Below are 23,266 nucleotides of genomic sequence, written 5' to 3'. Positions count from 1 at the left end.
CAGGACCCTACCATGCTTAGAATGAATATAGGCTTCAAACAATACTCTGTTTCTTTGACTTTAATAATTAATGCATACCCCCCAAAAATCTACATTTATCCACTAATCCACATTTAGTCAATTCCTCAGTATTCAAAATTATAATTAAAATAACTACCTAAAAGAAAAGGGAGACCTTTGGGGCAATGTCTAAAATATCTCAATGTATTATATCAAAACGACAAATTTACAAGCAATTCATAGCATTATTCCATCATTTATAGGGGACACCTTTCTTTTTTATTTCAAAGGCTAAGTCACAAAAAATTCAAATCCAACACAGAAAGAGACTGCTCACCTCTGGAGATTTCTGTATGTTCTGGAATACAGCATAGGCAATAAGTGAACTTGAACCTATAACACTGGCAGAGATAAAAGACTATCATTAAACAGGACAATTGGGGCTCCTTTGTTTTTGCTACTTTTTTTTACAGCTTTATTGACATATAATTGATGTAAAATAAACTGCACAAATGTTTTAAAAATATGGAATGCTTCACGAATTTGTGTGTCATCCTTAAGCAGAGGCTATGCTAATCTTCTCTGTATCATTACAATTTTTAGTATATGTGCTACTAAAGTGAGCACTTCACAACTGATTTTGCAAATCAATCCTGTTGACCAAATTGTCCTTTGATTTTCAGATGTTACCCTTCAATCTGTTTTTTTGTTATTATTGTTGTTGATGTTATTACATTTTATTAATCAGATAATGTCAACATGGTAAAGAACAGCATTTCTAACTAATGAGTAAAAGCAAATCCCCAGGGAAAAAATATATATAGAGACACTTCAGAATTCTCCAGTTTTGCTTGTCTCCAGTTTTGCTAGTTGTACTAGTTCAAACAGTCACATTACATGAGGTTAAATAAACTTACCTCAGAGTAGCCATAACAAACTGTATCCACTGTATTGCAGGAAATAACTAAATAAAAGAGAAAGTAAGAATAAAATTAAGCCTTTTAAATTTAATATTCAACCTTTCTCTAATTTCACTGTTTGTTAACTATCTGTGCAAAGCACAAACTCTTCAGTGCCTAATCAAAACACACTACAAGTCTGAGAATGAGTAAAAAGGGTGAATAGGCCCCTGGAAAGCCAGGGTGGCTCCTTTCTTCCTCCCTTATTGCTACATTGCTGGGAAACAGTAAGATAAAAAGAACTGACAGGTGGATAGAAAATGACTGAAGGAAAAAAAGACAGTTGTATGAGAAAATTAATAAAGGGAAGAATAAAATGGAAAAGAGGTAGAAAAAGTTAAATTTTAAGAGAGAACAGACAGATATGTGGAAAGAATGGGTAACAGTAAAGGCAAACAAATACTAAATAAAGTTAACTGACAGAGAGCTAGACAGACAGAAAAAACAGAATAGTAAGCAACAGGGGAAAAGGAAGAAGAAAAGTTAGTATGGAAAGAGATGCTGTGAGTGAAAAATACAGAACAGGGAGGAAGGAAGGGGGATCGAAAAACGAAGAGAGGGGCTGCTTCTAGTCTCACCAAGTTCCAATTATCCTCCAAAATGCTAGCCTCCAGTAGGCAGGCCATACGGACTTCAGCCTCAGCTAAATTCAAGCAGCCTGATCCTTCCTGGTCAGGTTCTGAATCCCAAGCAGTAAACAGGTAGCTCCACCCTTAACCCAGCTGGGCTCCTCCCTACCCAATCCTGCCCCGAATCTTGAGGGCAAGGAGAGAAAGTAGCGACAAGTGGAGGAGAAAGCCAAGCAGAAAGAACAAAAATAGAAAGAGCAGGTGACAAGGAAACAAAGTTCTAAAAAGCATTAGGAATTGTAAAAAGGGGCAAGATGTAGGACTAATAAAAAGTACAGAGAATGAGTTACCATGAAAAGGTAAATAGAGCTGCAAGAGAGAAATAGAATAGAAAAAAGGGAGAGAAAAATAGGGAAGAAGGGAGGTCTGTTTGAAACCTGTCCTGTTTAGGGACAGAAGCCTGTGTTGGGGAAGACAGACTATATATTTACTCAATCAGTAAGTTTTTAGTAATATCTGGAAAAGGTGTGAAGAGAAAGTGTTATTAATGTCTCATAATACGAATGTTTTCTTAAATATTCTGTACCAAAATTCCCACCATAAATATAATAAATGTAATATTATATATTTGTAATATTATATTTGTAGTAATATTACATTTATAAATGTAAATATATTACTAAATTATATAATTCATTTAATATGCTTATGTTTATATATCAACTTTGTGTAAAATGCTGTGTTATGTTAAATATAAAGACAAAAAAGATCAGACCCAGACTTCCAGGAGCTTATAATATAGTAGGAAAAACAGCTTGAATACCAAATCTCAAATAATCTGTACACAAAAATAATATACACTGATTGGCATTTGAACATTATTTGGAAGAACTGATAAAATTTGGACAAAAACTGGGGGAAGGAGAAAGCAGAAGGAAGAAGGTTTCATTTACATAACCATTTATCTTTCATCTAACCATACACTCATACATTTTACAAATATTTATTGATAACATAAATTAGATCATTTGCATGGCTTGAGTAATTTAAATATATTATTCATTTATTCATATGAAATTAAGAATATCATGTGCAGTGGAATACAGGACATTGTTAAGTAGAGGTAGGCTCTAATCACTTTGCTTACATTATTAGATAAACAAATTAAAATACCAGTATATTTCTGCATCAGAAATCCCTACCATAAAATCTTAGGGAGTCTTTTGAGGCCTCTAATCATGTGTCTATCTAATAAGGGTGAGGGGACTAATGACAGTCTCACCAAGTGATAAGAGAATGCTTTTGGACAAAGGACTCTTGTGTCAGTCAAGAACAAATCTCAGATTGTTCAGAGAACAACCATAGCAAATCAGTCTGCTGCTCTTGACAAGAGAACTTTTCTCTTTTGGCATCTATTCTAAAATGTCTTATGCCACCAACCAACATTTGGGGGTTTACTTTTCTATTTTTCTCTCTAAATTAAGCCCCTCCCTTCTGTATATTTAGCACTGTTCCCCTTTGAAGTGTCTTTGGAATCATAATTCTCCCATTTCCTTTTCTACAAGGGCTAATCCAAGCCCAAATGATGAACTGGGTGAAATTTATTTTCAGTTTTGTCTTTTCTTTTTACTTAGCTCCTTAGCAAGCTCAAACACATCTCAGTTCTCAATGTAATGGGCTACTACTATATATTACATATCAATTTCAGTTAACAGATATTCATTAAACTTCTACCATGAGCAAGTTACTGCAGTGGATACAAAGTCAAGAAAAACACCTAAGTAGTAAAGTATTTTAATTTAAGTAAAAATAGTACTTAAAGAAAATTTCTAGTAATAATAGCTACCAATTATCAAGTGCTTTCTCTGTAAGCATTTTAATCCTCAACACAACCTTTGAGGTAAGAAGTATTATTCTTATTTAACAGATGAAGAAACTGAGGCTTAAAAAAGTTGTGTCATTTTCCCTCTGGTTACAGAATTATCAAGTGGTAACACCAACATTCAAACTCAGTCAGTCTGATCATAGTTCTCACTCTTAACACATACAGTACTCTTAACAGGAAACTGGTCAATGGGAAAACAGGGAAAGGTAATTTAAAAAATTAATGGGACATCAAAAGAATTATTAGGCAATTGCTTCTTAGATATGACAACAAAAGCACAAACAACAAAAGAAAAAAATAGATAAATTGGTCTTCTTCAAAATTAGAAACTTTACTGCTTCAAAGGATACCATCAAGAAAGTAAAAAAGACAACCCGCAGAATAGGAGAAAGTATTTGTAAACCATATATCTAATAAGGGGCTTTTATGTAGAATATATAAAGAATTCCTACAACTCAATAACACAACCCAATTTAAAAATGGGCAAAGGTTTGTTTTTTCGTTTTTTGTTTTTTTGGCTGCACCTCACGGCTTGTGGGATCTTAGCTCCCCAACCAGGGATCGAACCCGGGCCCTGGCAGTGAAAGCATCAAACCCTAACCACTGGACTGCAAGGGAATTCTCGGGCAAAGGTTTTAAATTAGAGATTTCTCCCCAAAATAATACGAATAATTAATACACATGAAAAGATGATCAACATCATAAGCCACCAGGGAAATACAAATTAAAATCACGAGATGACATTTCACACCTACTAGGATGGCTATAATAAGAAGACAATAGCAAGTGAATGTTGAGAAATAGGAAACCTCATACACTGCTGTGGAAATATAACATATTGCAGCCACTGGTCAGGGAACTAAGATCCCACATGCTGCGGGGCAACTAAGTCCATGCGCCACAACTACTGAGCTTGTGCGCCTCAACTACAGAGCCCACGTGCTCTGGAGCCTGCGCCACAACTAGAGAAGAGAAAACCCGCACACCACAACTCGAGAGAAGCCAGCGTGCCGCAACAAACAGCTCACATGTCGCAATGAGCGCCACAACGAAAGATCCCACATGCTGCAAGGAAGATCCCACGTACCGCAACAAAGATCCAACGCAGCCAAATAAATTAATTAATTAATTAATTTTTAAAAATGTCCCAAACAGGCAGTTTACAGTGACAGAAAGTAGATTAGTGTTGCCTAGAGCTAGAAAGGTAGTTTGGGAGGGAATGGGGAGTGACTGCTAATGGGCACAGGCTTTCTTTTTAGGATAATAAAAATATTCTAAAATTAGATAATGGTGCTGGTTGTACAATTCTACGAATATACTGGAAACCACTGAATTGTACACTTTAAAAGGATGAATTGTACGGTACGTAAATTATATCTTAATAAAGCTGTTATCCAAAAAAATGACGTTTGGGACAAAAGCAAGGAAGGATATATCCCATTGCTGAAACTCATGGTATAGTGATTAATGGATAACATGTTTCTGTCTCTCCTACTGAAAAGAATAATATTTAGAATAAAAAGTGTAAAACATTGTAAGAAGGAACTGAAGATAAAGATTGTAAGAGAGCATCTGACTGCTCTAAATGAATACAGTACTCCTGGCCTGGACAAATTACACTCCAGGGCTTTGGTAAAACTTGCAGGTTAACCCAATAAACCATTGAATGAAATCTGAGAGTTCATGTAAAACTGGAAAAATTGCTAGAAATTGTAGAAATTGCTAGAAGTTGTAGAAATTGTAGAAAGCTGTTGATAACTAAAAATTTTTTATAAGGAGAAAGGATAGTAGAATCTGCAAAGATCTTAGTATTTATCTCAGACAAGATTCTAGAATGAACTATCCAAAAGATGTGTTTTTATCAATTTATTTATCATTGGCTACATTGGGCCTTTGTTGTTGGGTCTTACTTGCTGCACACGGGCTTTCTCTAGTTGTGGCAAGAGGGGGCTACTCTTCGATGCAGTGCACAGGTTTCTCATTGCAGTGGCTTCTCTTGTTGCAGAGCTTGGGCTCTAGGCGTGCGGGCTTCAGAAGTTGTGGCACATGGGCTCTGTAGTTGTGGCTTGCGGGCTCTAGAGCACAGGCTCAACAGTTGTGGCACACGGGCTTAGTTGCTCCACAGCATTTCGGATCTTCCTGGACCAGGGCTCAAACCCGTGTCCCCTGCATTGGCAGGCAGATTCTTAACCACTGTGCCACCAGGGAAGTCCCAAGATGTGTTTTTAAAGAATTAGAAAAAAGTAACCATTAATTCAACATGGATTTATAAAAAAAATCATGCCAGACTAACCCCATTCTCTTTTTGGACAGAATTACTAGACACAGTGTATACGGTATTTTGACAAAACATTTTGTGAGAAATTTCATGATATAAAAATACGAAAATATATTGGGAATTCCCTGGTGGTCCAGTGGTTGGGACTCAGCACTTTCACTACTGGGGCCCAGATTCGATTCCTGGTCGGGGAACTAGGATCCCGTAGGCCGAGCAGTGTGGCCAAAAGAAAAAAAGAAAGAAAGAAAAGAAAAGAAAATGTAGACCAAGTAGAAGCACAATTAAGGGCATTTCTAAATAAACCTAAGGTAGTGCTAACTAATTGATAAATATCAACTTAAAAATGGCTTCTAAAAAAAAAATGGCTTTTAGTGGAGTGAACCAGAATTCTGACTTGACACTGTTCTGTAAAACATTTTCATCAATAACTTGAAAGAAAATACAGTGAGCATATTTATCAAATATGTGTGTTACTTATCTATTGCATCATAACAAATGTCCACAAATTTAGCAGCTTAAAACACACGTATTATCTCACAGCATCTGTGAGTTAGGAGTTCAAGAATAGCTTAGTTGGGTCTTCTGCTTCAGTGTCTCTCACAAGGTTATGACCAAGATGTTGACCAGGGCTGGGTCTCGTCTGAAGGCTCAAATGGAGAAGGATCTGCTTCCAAGTTCATACAGTTGTTGGCCTAATTCAGTTCCTTGAGGGTTGTGGGCCTGAGGGCCTCAGTTCCTAACTAACTCTTGGTGCAAGGCTACACTCAGGTCTTTGCCATGTGGACTTCTGCAAGATGACCTCCTAGCGACATGGAAGTCTCAATCTTATGTAAGCAAATGACTGAAGTGACATCCCATCACCTTTCCTGTATTCTATTCATCATAGATCTTGCCAACACTCAAGGGGAGAGGATTACACAACAGTGTGAATACCAAGAGGCAGGCATCATTGGGGGCTATCTTAGTGTCTGCCCACCACTGTGTGTTTATCCAACATGTCAAATACTTTTCCAATTCAGATAATTTGCAATAGCTCTTCCCTCTCTGGAATGCTCTTCCCCCAGATAATCACATGACTAGCTCCTTCTCATCCTTCAAGCATCAGGTCAAATGTCGTCACCTCAGAGATGGAACATTTATTTAAATTCCAAAATAACTTGTTTGTTTGTGTGCCTATTTCTCCTTACTAGACTGTAACTTCCTTGGGGCCAGGCAACTTATCTGTCTCATTAACCTCAATATCTCTAGTGCCTAAAAGTGACTAAAATAGGCATTCAGTATTTATTGAATGAATGTACCAAAGTTGTGAGGGATAGATCTTATACTTTAGAATAATGAGTTTTATTTAATAATGTAATAATATAAAAGTTAATAGAAATAAATGCAACTATACTGCACTTGGGTCTAAAATATCAACTGGACAGAGATTAGGATGAAATGGTAACCCAATCCCATTTACCATCACATCAAAAAGAATAAAATACCTAGGAATAAACCTATCTAAGGAGGCAAATGACTTGTACTCTGAAAACTAAGACACTGATGAAAGATATCGAAGATGATACAAACAGATGGAAAGTTGTACCATGTTCTTGGATTGCAGGAATCAATACTGTTAAAATAAGCATACTACCCAAGGCAATCTACAGATTCAATGCAATCCCTATCAAATTACCAATGGCATTTTTCACAGAACTAGAACAAATTTTTTTTAATTTGTATGGAAATACAAAAGACCCCAAATAGCCAAAACAATCTTGAGAAAGAAAAACTAAGCTGGAGGAATCATGCTCCCTGACTTCAGACTATATTACAAAGCTACCATCATCAAAACAATATGGAACAAAAAAGACACACTGATCAATGGAACGGGACACAAAGACCAGAAATAAACGCATGCACTTATGGGCAATTAATCTATGACAAAGGAGGCAAGAATATACAATGGAGAAAAGACAGTTTCTTCAATAAGTGGTGTTGGGAAAACTGGACAGCTACATGTAAATCAATGAAATTAGAATATTCTCTAACACCATACACAACAGTAAATTCAAAATGGATTAAAGACCTAAATGTAAGACTAGATACTACAAATGCTGGAGACAGTGTGGAGGAAAAGGAATCTTCCTACACTGTTGGTGGGAATGTAAATTGGTGCAGCCACTATGGGGAACAGTATGGAGGTTCCTTAAAAAACTAAAAATAGAGTTACCATATGATCTAGGAATTCCACTCCTGGGCACATATCCAGAGAAAACTCTAATTCGAAAAGATACATGTACCACAATGTTCATAGCAGTGCTGTTTACAATAGTCAAGACATGGAAGCAACCTAAATGTTCATCAAGGGATGAATGGATAAAGAAGATGTGGTATATGTATACAATGGAGTATTAGCCATAAAAAAGAATGAAATAATGCCATTTGCAGCAACATAGATGGATCTAGAGACTATCACACTAAGTGAAGTCAGACAAAGACAAATATATGATACCACTTATATATGAAATCTCAAAAAATGATACAGGGACTTCCCTGGCGGTCCAGTGGTTAAGACTCCATGCATCCACTGCAGGGGGCATGGGTTTAATCCCTGGTTGGGGACTAAGATCCCACATGACGTGACGTGCAGCCAAAAAAAAAAAAAAAAAATACAAATGAATTTATTTACGAAACAGAATTACACAGACATAGAAAACAAATTTATGGTTACCAAAGTAGAGAGAGGGGAGAGGGATAAATTAGGAGTTTGGGATTAACATATACACACTACTATATATAAAATAGGTAAACAACAATGTCCTACTGTATAGCACAGGGAACTATATTTAATATCCTGTAATAATCTATAATGGGAAAGAATCTGAAAAAGAATCACTTTGTTGTATACCTGAAACTAACACAACATTGTAAATCAACTATACTTCAATAAGAAGAGAGCAAAATTTTTTTAGAAAAGAAAAAGTTAGCAACATTTTACTTTAAAAATCTAGAGTCATTCTATCCAATAAATATGTAATGTGAGCCATATATGTAACTTAAAAGTTTCTAAAAAACTTTTAAAAAAGTAAACAGAAACAGGTAAAATTAATTTTAATAATATATTTTATTAACCCAAATATTTAAAATTTTGTCATTTCAACATATAATCAATATAAAAATCACTGCAATATTTCACTTTCTTAATTTTGTACTTTGTAATTCAGGGTGTATTTTACACTTATGTCTCAATTCCTGTTAGCCACATTTCAAGAGCTCAGTAGCTACATGTAAATTTATTTATTTATTTATTTATTTCTGCACTGGGTCTTCATTTCTGTGCACAGGCCTCCTCTAGTTGTGGCGAGCGGGGGCTACTCTTTGTTGCGGTGCGCAGGCTTCTCATTGTGGTGGCTCCTTTTGTGGCAGACCACAGGCTCTAGGCCCGTGGGCTTCAGTATTTGTGGCATGTGGGCTCAGTAGTTGTGGCTCACAGGCTCTAGAGCGCAGGCTCAGTAGTGGCACATGGGCTTAGCTGCTCCGCGGCAGCTAAGATCCTGGGAAGATCCTGGGATCTTCCTGGACCACGGCTTGACCCATGTCCACTGCATTGGCAGGCAGGTTCTTAACCACTGTGCCACCAGGAAAGTCCTACATGTAATATTATAAGTGGCATTTTTATTTACAACTAGGTTGTAGAGGCTCTTGCATTTGAATTTTATCCTGCAGAGGTGCCGTTATAAACTTTTGAGCAAATAAATGACATGACATAATTACCATATAACTCGTCCTTAGTGAGTATGTAGTATATGCCAGGCCCTATTCTAAATGCTTCCTATACATTAATTTAATCCATTCACAATCCTATGAAGCAAGTATTATTATTATCCTTTTACATGATACTATCATGAGTAACATGTTGGCAGTGTGCAGGATAGATTAAAAAGGGAAGAGACTGGCAAGAATTAGGTTATTTTTATTTACTTATTTACATCCCACTTTGACCTAGATAGTATTTCAGGTGGCTTATGACAGTGTATAAGATAAGACAAAACAACATGAATTGAACATGGGACAAAAGGAGAAAGAAAAACATCTCTGCTGAAATGATCTGATCCCTGGATGTTAAAATCTCTATGCATTTTTTTAATGTTACTTTATTGAAAAAACAATATTGAAATAAGAGAAATCTAAAGTAAAAAGTTTGCTGCAATCTCATCTAGTCAAAATGAGTTTTACTTTTGTTACTTTAAGTCTTTGTCCTTATGCATATTCAATTTTTACATGTTTGTAGCAATTCTATAGCTAGTATTTTATATTCTACATTTTTGCTCAACATTATTCCATAATAACCTTTTTTCCTTTTATTAGAGTCTTATTTTCTTTCTCTCCACTCCCCTGAACTGTAACCAATGCAAAAAGCCTGGTATATTTCTCTACATCATTCTCTGTTCTTATTAAAACACACCCAAATATATATATATACATATATATATATATATATATATATATATATACTTCTATACACACACACACACACATATACAGAGGTTGTTGCAGTGGTATGGTAGGTTTTTTAAAATGGGATCATATATTTCTGTATACATTGCTGTTCTCACCTGTTATTTCAAGGATATCTCTCCACTTTAATATAAATAGTTCTAATCAATTTTGATAGCTGTATAGTATTCCACATAAGAAAATTTATCCAACAATTCCTCTCGTGATGGACATGTAGCCTTTTTTCAGGTTTTGTTTTTAATTTCCTTTATTTATTTTTCATTCTGCAAACAATTCTGTGGTAAACATCCCTACATCCCCGCATATATAATCTCCTTCTTTGCTGATGTTTTTATTACTAAAAGACAGATTCCAGAATGGAACTCTTTTTGTTCCTCAAGTATTTCAAGCTCTTTTTCATTCTGTATTATTTTATTGGTCACACCATGCAGCTTGGGGGATCTTAGTTCCCCCACTACAGATCGAATCCAGGCCCCCAGCAGTGGAACCACAGAGTCCTAACCACTGGACCGCCAGGGAATTCCCTCTTTCTCATTCTAGAACCTTTGCACATACTAGGTTTTTTTCCTAAAATGCTTCCTAACATAGTAATGTGTAATTTAAATTTATTTATATAATTATTTAATGTTTGTTTCATCAATCAAGGGTAAGTTCCTTGAGAGCTGAATCCCATTCATGCTTTAGGTCTTATATCAGCTCAAATATAATTGTTTGTAGAGGTTTTCCATGCACCTCAATGCAAATTTATTCCCCCTATCATATTCTTTCATAAGCCCTCAACTTTTCTTTCTTAGAAATCATCACAATTTGTAATTATATATTTATTTGTATACTTATTTAATGTTGGTCTCTCCTCTAGGACTGCAGGGAGCACATCTATTTTGTTCACCAGTGTAACCCTTGCCTCCAGAAGTGTATGTGGTGTGTAAAAGATGTTCAGTAAATAGTTATTAAACATTGAAAGCTTCTTGGGACTTCCCTGGTGGTCCAGTGGTTAAGAATCTGCCTTCCAATGCAGGGGACACAAGTTCGATCTGTGCTTGGGGAACTAAGATCCCACACGCCATGGGGCAACTAAGCCCGCTCACCGCAACTACTGAGCCCGCATGCTCTAGAGCCCGCACGCCACAACCAGAGAGCCTGAGCGCTCTGAAGCCCACACGCCGGAACTAGAGAGAAGCCCACAGGCGGCGATGAAGAGCCCGCATGCTGCAACAAAAGACCCCACGTGCCGCAACTGAGACCCAATACAGCCAAATAAATAAATAAAATATATTTTTAATTGGTATGATGTGAATAATTCTGCTATTAAAAAATATTGAAAGCTTCTTAAAGGAGGATGGGCTTGGAGAAAATCATACTGTGGAGTAAATTTTCCTTCTATAACAATTTTTTAATGTGAAATCTGCTTTAAGTGTTCATTAAGACATCTATGTCAAAGAAACTAGTGTTAATATCACCAAAACCTTGCAGGGGAAAAGCAATTAGCTCTAAGGGATGGGATAGCTCCAAAGTACAATATGTGATCTAAGAAGGGAATGCAGCAAGGACCAGTGGAATTTTGAGAGACAGCTATGGAATAGTTCCTCTTTCATTGACTTGATTCATTTATTCACAGCACAAGAATGTACTGAGCATCTACCATGTGCCAGACACTGTTCTAGGTGCTGGGGATATAACAGTGAACCAAAAAGACAAAACAAAAATAAAAACAAAAACAAACCCATCCCTCACGGGAAACAGATACTTAGAAAAATAAGCAGGGACTTCCTTAAGTGGTCCAGTGGTTAAGAATCCGCCTTCCAACGCAGGGGACGCAGGTTCAATCCCTGGTCGGGGAACTAAGATCCCACATGCCGTGGGACAACTAAGCCCATGCGCTCTGGAGCCCGTGCACCACAACTAGAGAGCCCATGCGCCAAAACTACTGACCCGCATGCCCTGGAGCCCACAGCCCACAACTAGACAGAAGCCCACACGCCGCAACGAAGAACCCACGTACCGCCACGAAAGATCCCGTGTGCCACAACTAAGACCCAATGCAACCAAATTAATTAATTTTAAAAAAGAAAATAAGCAAATTATACAGTATGTTAAGCTGAAGAGTGCTATGGAGAAAATAATAACAGAGAGAAGGGAGATGGAAAGCAGGACGGTATCAGGGAGGAGCAATTTTTTTTTAAGTATGGTCAGGGTAGATCTTAGGAAGCTGACACTGGGTCAAAGACTTGAAGGAAATGAAGGAGCCGGCCATATGAATATCTTGAAGAAAAGTGTTCTAGAGGGAGAAAGCCAGCACAAAGGCTCTGAGGCAGGAACATGCCTTGTGTATATGAGAAATAAAAGATGTCAGTGCGACTGGGGGCTCACCAGCTTGATGATGTTAGAAAAAAAGATGGGAGAATTTATGTATTAGTTGTCTTAGCAGACCATGCCATTTTCCTTCTCCCTTACTCCAGCTGCTACATTGAGTCATATGCACACTCAAGTAACATACCTTGTCATCTCCTCCTTCCTACCTCACCCAGGTGAGCCTTTTGATTTTCCACAACAGAGTCAAGTGTGGGATTTTATGACTTCCTAAATATGGAGAGTTTTACTTGGCTTATTTGTGTAGATTGTTGTTGTCAAGGTCCTGAAGCCAAGAATCTAATTATACCATGAGGTAACTGACTGGGACCAGGGCACTATTAAAAGGCAGCATTAAGATAATTACTGCACTTTTGCAATTCATAACAAAAGTACCAATATTTCCCTTCCCTCTCCAACCAATCCACCTCTTGCACTTTTCTCAAAACCTACTTCTAAACTAATCATGACTAAAAAGTCACTCCTGATCAATCATAGTAACTACTGTAGATGTACTCAATGCATTTATATACTCAGAAGTGGATACTAGCTCCTTATTGACTACAGGACAAAATAGCAATTTCCTAATTTGATTTTCAAGATTCTCCCCTACCTGGGCTTAAAACTGTCTTACTATCTACTGTTTTGAGAACTCCCTCAAGCAAGCCGGTCATTCCCCAAAACATCATGCTCATTTCCACTTCTGCTCTTTTTTCACTTGTTCTCCACCTAAAATGTTCTCCGTTTCCACCTCCTACATGAAGCTTTCTTTAACCACCTTAGCTCACAGTAATTATCCCTTCTTCTAACTTCTATTCATTTGTCTATGTGGTGCATTTTCTTTAATAATTTATTAGGGCAAACTCAAAATAAATTTTTCTGAACCTTCCCAACACACACACACACTGGACTCTCTCAAAATTTCTATCTAAACTGGCTGCCCAGGATTGGCGATTATCTTTGATGACTACTTTATACATACATACATACCTACACACACATTTATTGGACACATGCAATGGTTAACTTGGTGCTAAGCCCCTTATAATGCATTATATAATTTATTCTCTTACAAGCATATCCATTTGTTCAAGTCTTGTGAATTCTACCCTATAAAAGTTTCTCAATTCCAACCTCACCTTTTCATCTTTCTATTAGGTCCTATTACAGGACCTTAATCTCTCCCACCAAGACTATTGCAGTGAACCTCCCTGACCTCAGCTTTCTCCATTCCAATGCATCCCTTTTATTCCCGAGTGACAGCAAATCTAACGTCACTCTCCTAGCTACAGCCTCTGGTGGCTCCAAACCCTTTAGCTTGATAAGACCCTTTACAACGTGCCCATTTAACTTTACAGATTCATCATGCTTTCCCCCTTGCTAGAAATATCCTTTGGTGTTTGCCCTGCAAACACCTCCTCTTCTCTCAAGATCCAGTTCAAAAGTCATCTCCCGTCTATAACTTTCCCTGACATTCCTGAGCAGGGCTGACTGAATCTCCATTTGTGCTTTCACGAGACTGTAATATAGTCTTATTTTCTACCGATTACACTATAATGGTTATATTGCTCTTCCCACGTCTCCTTCCACCACTGAGTTTGTTCAGTACACTGCTATCTCTTTCCTCTTGACTCTGTATTACCGCAGGCAAAAACCAGGATCTGGTGTAAACTATCCTGAACAAACACCTGTTGAAGAGAATTACTAGGATTTAAAAAAAATATATCTTCAGGGCTTCCCTGGCGGCGCAGTGGTTGGGAGTCTGCCTTTCGATGCAGGGGATGCGGGTTCGTGCCCCCCGGACCCCACATGCCGCGGGGCGGCTGGGCCCGTGAGCCATGGCCGCTGGGCCTGCGCGTCCGGAGCCTGTGCTCCGCGGCGGGAGAGGCCGCAGCGGTGAGAGGCCCGCGTACTGCAAAAAAAAAAAAAAATTCTTCAGAGAGCCCAGGACACAGCTCGACGGGTACTCAGCTTTCAGGGAAGCCTGTTTTTATAGGAGCCTGGAGCCTCCCTGGTGAGGCACTCACCACAGAGTAGGTCTCATATCGGACTGGGAAGCGGCAGGAGTGGCCCTGACTGCCATACTGACGAATAGCTGAGTCTCACTTACCACCTCGGGTCGTGGCTAAGGGAGGGAGAGGAGTATGACTGAGGGGTAGTAGCACAGTCAGACTGACAGACTAACCGAAGGTAGCAACAGGTCCCAACCGACTGCCTGACGGACCAAAGGCAGGAAGAAATGACGGCTGGCCTCGTCATCTTCGAAAAAGAGGATAGCCATCGAAGAGCTGCAAGGACGCCAAGCACGCGCTTCACGCCGCGGCTCACGCGGAGAAGGACGGGAAAAGAGCAGGCTGGTAGCAAGCCTCGCTGAGTGCGCGTGCGCGGCAGTCTCTCCTTCCTCCTCTTCTTCCTCCCCTCCCCCAGCCTCCCCGGCACTGCCGTCCAACCCCCACACTGCCACGCGGCCAGGCCCGCTCTCCCTAGGCCTGCTGGGGCTTCGCCGAGTGCGCACGCGCGGCAGCTCCATTTCCCCGCCCCTCACGTGGCTCCTCCCTCTCACCACGCCGGCCTGGCTGTACACGTGAGCGCACCCGTGCCCGCCTTCCTAGCCACGTGACTCCCGGCTCCGCGCTTGCTCCACTACAGCCTTCCTATCCCTTACTGCCAGAATCCGGCGTTATGGCTGCCGCCGTTCCCCGCGCCGCTTCTCTCTCCCAATTGTTTCCCCTTCTCCTGTTCCTCCTGCTCCTCTCTGCTCCGCAAGGAGGCAGCGGCCTGCACACCAAGGGCGCCCTTCCCCTGGATACAATCACTTTCTACAAGGTAACGGGGCGGGGGACATCGCGCACAGGTGCAGCCAGACTGCCCAGGGGAGCGCGCATCCGTGGGGGACACAGGGGACAGAGAGCTGGCAGGAGGTGGTCTGTAGCGACAATCCCGTGACTTCCCACCGTCCTGTAGGACTGGTGGAATCTGGGCCGAGGCCGTATCATGACCATGGAGCATACGTGTTCCAGGGTCCTCGCGCACCTTTGCAGTATTTGCACTTGCTTCCTCTTTTGCAAGAGAACTGCAGAGGTGCAGCCGAGGGAGCCGGGTGCCTCTTCCCGTCGCATATGGGAAGAGGGCGGTGCCGGGCGAGATCCAATCCTCAAATCCCAAGTAGGAGACTCGGAGGGCGGTACTAGGCGGACGCCACCCGTCTGTGGTGGGGCAAGGTTGGAAACGGGGCTCGTTAGCCTGCGTTTCAGCGCCCCTCTCCCTTTGGCTTGGCTTGGATTGCAGCCACTGTCCAGATATTCTGCGTCTCCTTAAAAAGTGCTAGGGTTAAGAATAAGCTTCGGTTCAACCACCCTACAGTGAGTGTCTTGGGCCTGGTGACAAATCAAATCGGGTCGAGACATGGAAGGAAGGATTCGCCTCTACCCCCGCCTTCATATTTACAGAATTGGGGTCTTGGCCTCGGTAAATGGACGTTGGAAATATTGAAGGCTGAATGCAGTCCCAATCCCTTAATTTTACACCCACTGGCACCTTTTTAACTTCGCCCATGAGATGGGCAATCTAAGTGTTGAGATTTATTAATTTATTTTCTTAATTTGTACCCACTGCTGGGAAGTGAACCAAGAAGTGAAACCAAGAAGTGGAGCTCTAAATCTCTAAATCTATCTCAAGTGGTTTAACTACTCTTCGTATTTTCAAAAGGGTTCCTTGTGAGTTGGCACCTGTGGCTCATTGAATGCAAAGTTTCAAGAATTTAAAACTTTGCTGGTTGTCAGGCACACACCCCACAGCACCCTTTGCTTTAGGGGGCTTTCCTGGCAAAGTGACACCCCTGCCACCCAACATGGATATGGGGTAACATCACAGACCACATGTGACTTAGAGGGAAACTGCACTGTAACAGTAGTAGTATTTCCTAATCAATTGGTGTGCTTCCATCTTTACAGCTACCACCCTAGTCTAGGCTATGGTTATGTAGCCTCCTCACTAGCCTCCCTGTTTTCACTCTGGAGCCTCTCAGTCCAGTAGCCTAAGTCCTACATGATCTGACCCTTGCTTCCCTCTCCTCTCATCTCCTAATCATTCTCCTCTTTGTGCCCTCTGCTCCAACCACATATGCCGTGCCCTCTGTCCTTTGGCTGTTCCTAGCTCAGTACTGCCTTAGGCCCTTTGTACTGGCAGTTCTTTGTGACTAGAACATTCTTTGCCCAATCTTTGAAAGGCTGGTTGCTCCTCGTTGTTCAGGCTTGGGTTAAATGTTACCTTCTCAGATTTCCCCCTCCCCCAGTCTAAAGTGCCAGTCACATTACCCTGTTTGATTTCTCTGTAGAGCACTCATCACTGATTTTTTTTTCTTGTCTAGTGTATTGTGTCCCACACTAGGATATTATATGCTTGTGAAGAACTACCTTGTGTATCTTGTTCACTGATCATCTGCACAACCTAGGAGGTTACCTGTTACATAGAAGATGCTCAATAATAATTTGTCGAATGAATGAACAAATGTTTTCTCCAGTCCCTTTCTAAATCTCACTCTCTTCCTTCACTATTGAACAAAAGGGGAGCTTCCTAGGGTTACCATATCCAGGAGACTTGTTCCGTGCTTTGCCTTTCAGAGATTTCCAGTGTCTTTTTTTGTTTCTTGCCCTTTACCATCACTAAAAATGAGAAACCCTGTCTGTTTTCTTTACTGCTGTGTTCAATTAGAACAGTGCCTGGCACATGTTAGGTCCTCACTACCTTTTTATTGAATGAATGAATGAATAATGAATTCATCTATACATTGAAGAAGCAAGTCAACTAAATGTAGTTTATGGTGGAGCTGATTCCTCAAGGATGAAGAAAGGAGAGACTTCTATTTCTTTCTCTTTTTTTTGGCCGCGCTGTGCCACATGTGGGATCTTAGTTCCCTGACCAGGGATCGAACCCGTGCCTGCTACATTGGAAGCACGGAGTCTTAACCACTGGATCACCAGGAAAGTCCCGAGAGAGATTTCTAAAGCAGTTAAGAGGTACAGGTTGAGTAAAAGAACAAGAAAAAATTAGCTGTGCAAATGTTTGCCATTCAAAACCATTCTGCTGATGGCTAAGAATGGTGAAAATAAAAGATGAAGGCCTCTCAATTCTATTTCAGTGTTACACCACTGTATGATTATTAATATTATTTCATAATATAAATGTAGGCCCCTTGAAGTTAGGTTTTCATGTGTTCTTTTATAAAATTTTCCTGGACATGTAGCATCTGCTATCAAAGCCTGCCCTGGTTTTGTTCATTTATCAGATATTTTCAGAGCATCTGCCACATGTCAGGGCACTGTTGGGCACTAGGGATAATACAGCAGAAAACAGGTCAGAGACGGTCCTTATTCTCATAAATTATATTTTAGTGGAGAGGACCGACAATAAGCAGATAAGGATTTCAGAGAGTGATTAATGCAGTGAAGAAAGTCGAGGGCAGTAGCCTGCTAGAGTATGATGGAAATGAAGCAGAATTAGATGGTATGAGTGGGGAAGGCCTCTCCGTTAGGAGATGACATTTGAACTGAGCTTTGACAACCATGGAAAGAACCAGGGAAAGGGCACTCTAGCCAGCAGAGACAGCAAATGAAAAGGCCCTGAGTGGGAATGTTTGGTGCGTTGAACTGAAATAAGGCCAAATGGGCCAGAGGGATGTGATCTGATTTATATTTTTAAGTCTTCCCTGCTCTTAGACTCCAGAACTCAGAATTTTTGGGGTCAGTGACCACTTAAGGATTACCTGTTCTGGTCCCTTCTCCCTCTTCCCTTGTGTCCTCTGGTACTGTTAAATATTTTTTAAAACCTAAAACGAAATGGACAGCAACCCACAGTAAGAAACAAGGACTAACAAAAACTGGACTGATGTCAGCTTGACTTAATTATGGCAGGGATTGCCTGTGATGAAAAATTAACCCGTAGTGATGAGTTTGATTAGAAAAAATAAAAGTTGTAGGAGGAGGGGAGGCAGTACTACCAACCAGAGGCAGCTTATTAGGTAAAATCTATGCATTAGGGGCTTCCCTGGTGGTGCAGTGGTTGAGAGTCCGCCTGCCGATGCAGGGGACACGGGTTCATGCCCTGGTCCGGGAATATCCCACATGCCGCAGAGCGGCTGGGCCCGTGAGCCATGGTCGCTGAGCCTGCGCGTCCGGAGCCTGTGCTCCGCATCGGGAGAAACCACGACAGTGAGAGGCCCGCGTACCGCAAAAAAAAAAAAAAGAGTAGAGCAACTGAAAATCTATGCATTGGGTGAAACCATCAAAATGAAGTTTTAGAATTCCTCAATAAGTTAAATACAGAATTGCTATATGACCCTGCAGTTCCACTCCTAGATATATTCCCAAAAGAGATGAAAACAGGTGTTCAAACAAAAACTTGTACACAAATGTTTATAACAGCACTATTCACAAATAACCAAAAGGTGGAAACAACCCAAATGTCCACCTACTGGTGAATGGGTAAACAAAGTATGATATTTCCATACAATGGAATATTTGGCCATAAAAAGGAATGAAATACTGATGCATGCTACAACATGAATGAATCTTGAAAACATTATGCTAAGTGAAAGAAACTAGACACAAAAGGTCACTTATTGTATGAGTCCATCAGAATAGACAAATCCATACAGACAGAAAGCAGATTAGTGGTTGCCGGGGGCTGGGGGAAGGAGGATTGGGGATTGACTGCTTAAATGGATACGTGGTTCCTTTTCGGGTGATGAAAATGTTCTGGAACTAGATGTTAGTGATGGTTGTGCAACACAGTTAATGTAATAAATCCCTGTGATGTAAATTTTACCATAATTGAAATAGAAGTCTGGATCCTGGCAGTTTAGGTCTTAGAGATCTAACTTCAAGGAAACTAGTTTAGGGAGGGGACATTGTCCCAAGCCTGGCCTCTCAGCAACTTCCTATGAGCCCTGAAATTGCAGAGTGCAAACTCTGGACTCCCTAGCCAGAGCATCCTCCGTGGTGCCAACTCCTTTATAGACGGTTGTTTGGTTTGGCTCAGATTTCTGGTTCATTGCCAGAGAAAGGCCCCTGGGATGATGGGCACGACAGGGGCCAACGTAAAGTGGCTAAGGATGCGTTTCCTTAGCCTTACCAAAAGGGCCACTGGAGGAGAAGGCCTTAGTACATCTATAGCATTGTTTGTTCCAGACAGTTTGATTAGTGTGAGCAACTACTTAATGGGGTACTCAGTAGTAGACACTGTCAAATTGTTAAGTGAATCAATGGGTGAATGAATGAATGAAGGTTAGTATATGAGAGCTTGTCTCCCTTGTGGGCTTGTTTTCCACTCTGTTTCTTAAACAGGGGTCCCTTGGGAAAGGGAATTAGCCCCAGAGGCCCTTGGGAACCCCCACTTGCTCAGCTCTGTATGCCCTCAGGTCATTCCCAAAAGCAAGTTCGTCTTGGTGAAGTTTGACACCCAGTACCCGTACGGTGAGAAGCAGGATGAGTTCAAGCGTCTGGCTGAAAACTCGGCTTCCAGCGATGATCTCTTGGTGGCAGAGGTGGGGATCTCAGGTATGGATAAGTCTGGGATGACTGAGGAGGGCAGAGAGGGAGGAAACTAGGAATTATTTCCCTACTTATAGGGGGAATACCCAGTGCCTTTCTGTCTGAGCCACACATGAGGAGTATAAATGGGGTCATGTCCTCAAGGAGTCTGGTACCCACAGTAAGCTTAGCTTGAGCAGATTCTGCGACCACAGAACCTCAGCTCAGCCTTGCAGGTGCCTGAGGGGAGGGAATTCACCATCCTTCACCCTTCACCCACACTGACATCAAACTTATTGTGAGAGCTTGGAGCTTTCCTTGCAGGGGACTGTAGTCAGAGGGGGGTGCCTTGCCTCCCAGGGGACAGCGTAGTCAGTTTTTCCATCTTCATGTCAGCTCTTTTGTACCAAAACTATTGGGTTTGGGCTTTAGCTCAAATCCACTAGAGCTGCCACTAAACCAAGGGTAGCTCTCAATGATAGGGACAACTTTAATACATAGTTGCCAACATTTAGTGGTTTTTCAGTCTGTAAAGATGTACACAGACATTGCATTTTTAATCTTCACTTGAACCTCGCCTGAGAAGCGAGATGCATTATCTCCTTTTTATACTTGAGGAAAACTGAAGCTCAAGGAGCTTAAATGATTTGTCTCAGGCTGTGGGGTAGCAAGGGGCTCATGCAGAACTCCTCCTAAGTGTGTATTCTTAGGAGGAAAGCAGTAGGTTCTTCCCTCTCTGCTTCCTCCCAGCTGAGATGCCACAGTTCCCTAGTGAGCTCTTGAGTCTGGTCTTGGATAGAGGTAGCTGTCACACTTCTTCAGGGCAGTTGATCAAGTCTAACTCAACTGTGAGTCCACTCCTTTGGGGCTTTAATAATATTAACAATAGCTGACATTTCTGAAATGTTTATTATGTGCCAGGCCACTGTGCTAAGTGTTTTACATGTATGTCATCCTGTGGCAACTCTGTGAAGAAAGTTTTATGACTCCCCAAATGAAGAAACAGATGCTTAGAGTAACTTGCTCAAGATTATAAAGTGCCAGAACTAGGATTGGAACCCCACACTTCCTTTACTACTACCCAGTAATAGGTGGTCTTGGCCATTTCTTCTTGGCCAGGTGTAAGAAACCAGTTATAGCCCTTGGGGCTGCTGCTGCCTTTTGGGAAAGACATAGCAAATACTAACAGCTACCACATATTAAACACTTAACTCTGCCGGGTTAAGTGCACATATCCCCTCATTGGGTCCTCCCAACAGCCCTCAAGTGGTAGGGACTGAGTTCGTTACCTACCACATATTCACTAAGCTCCAGCCAGACTACGCTTTGTAATCCTTAAATATACCCAGCTCTTTCCTGCCTCAGAGCTTTTGCACTTGCAGTCCTTTCTGCCTGAGACACTCTTCCCACAAATTGACGTATCTGCTGTTGATGTCTCTGATATGTCTCCTACATATTCAGGTCCCTCAGTTCATGTCATCTTCACAGGGAGGCCTTCCATGACCGACCGAAGTGGGCCGTCTCACCCAGTCACTGTGTCATATCACCATTTTATTTTCGTCATAGCACTAATCACTTTGGTTCATTTGTTTATTATCTCTCTTCTCACTTTTTGAAGAGTGTGAGCTCTTTGAGGTCAGCAAGCTTGATACTCTTAATCACTCTAAATCACAACTAAGTCCCCAGCACTTAGAACAGTCCCTGGCACATAGTGGGCATATAATAAATATGCAGAATTCCCCTTTTTCAGATGAGGAAAATGAAGTTCAGAGAGATTAAAGGATTTGACTAATGTCACATGGCTAGGAAGTAGCAGAGGAGGAATTCAAACAGCCGAGATCCTTCTTCCCCTCAGCTCAGATAGGCTTCACAGCAACCTCCTGCCATACCTTCCTCATGTTTTATTCCTCATTTCTGGTTTCTACTCACAGATTATGGTGACAAGCTGAATATGGAGCTGAGTGAGAAATACAAGCTGGACAAGGAGAACTACCCAGTCTTCTACCTCTTCCGGGATGGGGACTTTGAGAACCCAGTCCTATATAGTGGGGCAGTTAAGGTTGGAGCCATTCAGCGCTGGCTAAAGGGACATGGGGTTTACCTAGGTATGCCTGGTTGCCTGCCTGCATATGACACCCTTGCTGGAGAGTTCATCAGGGCCTCTGGTATGGAGGCCCGCCAGGCCCTCTTGAAGCAGGGGCAGGACAACCTTGCAAGTGTGAAGGAGGCTGAGAAGAAGTGGGCTGAGCAATACCTTAAGATCATGGGAAAGATCTTAGACCAAGGTGAGGACTTCCCAGCCTCAGAGATGACCCGGATCACCAAGCTGATTGAGAAGAACAAGATGAGTGATGGGAAGAAGGAAGAGCTCCAGAAGAGCCTAAACATTTTGACTGCCTTCCAGAAGAAGGGGGCCGAGAAGCAGGAGCTATGAAGAGGCACTCCAGGGTTTTCAAGGGTTTGGTGGGGTGGGGAGGGGTAAGCTACCTGCTGGCTGTGAGACCCTCCTGGGATATAAGGGAGTGGTAGGAAAAGTGGCACTAAACCAGAAATCTGAGTATGCCCAGATATTGATGCTGGTGTGACTATGCTTGGAACATCGCTGTAACCAGTCTGGTATAGCTGGTACGTTTACTCAGATGGCTTGTGAAATTCCCCCTCAGAAGGAACTGGTGCTATAAAGAAGAGTGTACTGCCCAGGTTTTTGATAGATATAATTCTGATTCAATTAAAGTTTCTGTGTTTTGGTTAAAAGGACCTGAAGCCATTCAGTTTTCTTTTACAAATTATACTTTGGCCTATGACCTGCTTTCTCCTTTGAATTTATTTTTTAATCTAAGGTGGTGTGGACTCTGCTCTACCAGGGTAACAGACTACCAATAACTGCTTTTCTCATACGGAAAATAGTACATTACCTGGGACCCACTTTTACTAAGATATATGGAAGCGGAGGTTGCAAAACTCTGTTCCCCAAGCATAAACTACTATAGGTACCCCACAAATAATTTTTATAAGCATTTGGCTCATGGTTGCTTAGCCTCCACTTGTTACTATGAAACACATGTCTGCATTGAGGCAGTGACAGCATCTCAAAAATAGGGAACATGAAAAAGTATAAACCTGAGCCCACCTTTTGGGGAAAGTCAAAAATGGCAGTGAGGTAGGAAAAAGAGAATGTTGGGGTGCAGTTAATTCAT

At 41.2% G+C, this 23,266-nt stretch overlaps 2 protein-coding genes and 1 non-coding gene across 6 annotated transcripts in view; 1 reads left to right on the top strand and 2 right to left on the bottom strand.

Annotated features, from left to right (window-relative positions):
• Positions 1–14,932, bottom strand: part of TMEM116 (transmembrane protein 116) — a 131,352-nt gene extending 116,420 nt beyond the window's left edge. For 3 of the 4 annotated variants that reach the window (XM_060028166.1, XM_060028165.1, XM_060028163.1), the window contains exons 1-3: positions 14,726–14,932; positions 918–964; positions 338–401 (exon numbers count right to left, since the gene is read on the bottom strand). In XM_060028166.1, the coding sequence (XP_059884149.1) occupies positions 338–401; positions 918–964; positions 14,726–14,821 (207 nt within the window). In that variant the 5' untranslated portion in view covers positions 14,822–14,932. Of the gene's footprint in view, positions 1–337; positions 402–917; positions 965–1,537; positions 1,630–14,725 lie in introns of those variants that run through there. The other variant, XM_060028164.1, reaches the window with a different exon arrangement.
• LOC132436693 (U6 spliceosomal RNA) lies at positions 520–627 on the bottom strand. Its single transcript, XR_009521846.1, has one exon. It is a non-coding gene; the product is annotated as a U6 spliceosomal RNA (small nuclear RNA).
• A 249-nt stretch (positions 14,933–15,181) lies between the features above and the next one.
• Positions 15,182–22,823, top strand: ERP29 (endoplasmic reticulum protein 29). Its single transcript, XM_060028159.1, has 3 exons — positions 15,182–15,366; positions 19,958–20,096; positions 22,001–22,823. The coding sequence occupies exons 1-3, from the start codon at positions 15,223–15,225 to the stop codon at positions 22,501–22,503; spliced, it is 786 nt and encodes a 261-aa protein (XP_059884142.1). The 5' UTR covers positions 15,182–15,222; the 3' UTR covers positions 22,504–22,823.
• The last annotated feature ends 443 nt before the right edge of the window (positions 22,824–23,266 follow it).

Source organism: Delphinus delphis, chromosome 13 (genome assembly GCF_949987515.2).
Source record: "Delphinus delphis chromosome 13, mDelDel1.2, whole genome shotgun sequence".
NCBI classification, from domain to species: Eukaryota; Metazoa; Chordata; class Mammalia; order Artiodactyla; family Delphinidae; genus Delphinus; species Delphinus delphis.
Note: the sequence above shows the minus strand (reverse complement) of the source record. Positions and strands in the feature narration are given on the sequence as shown.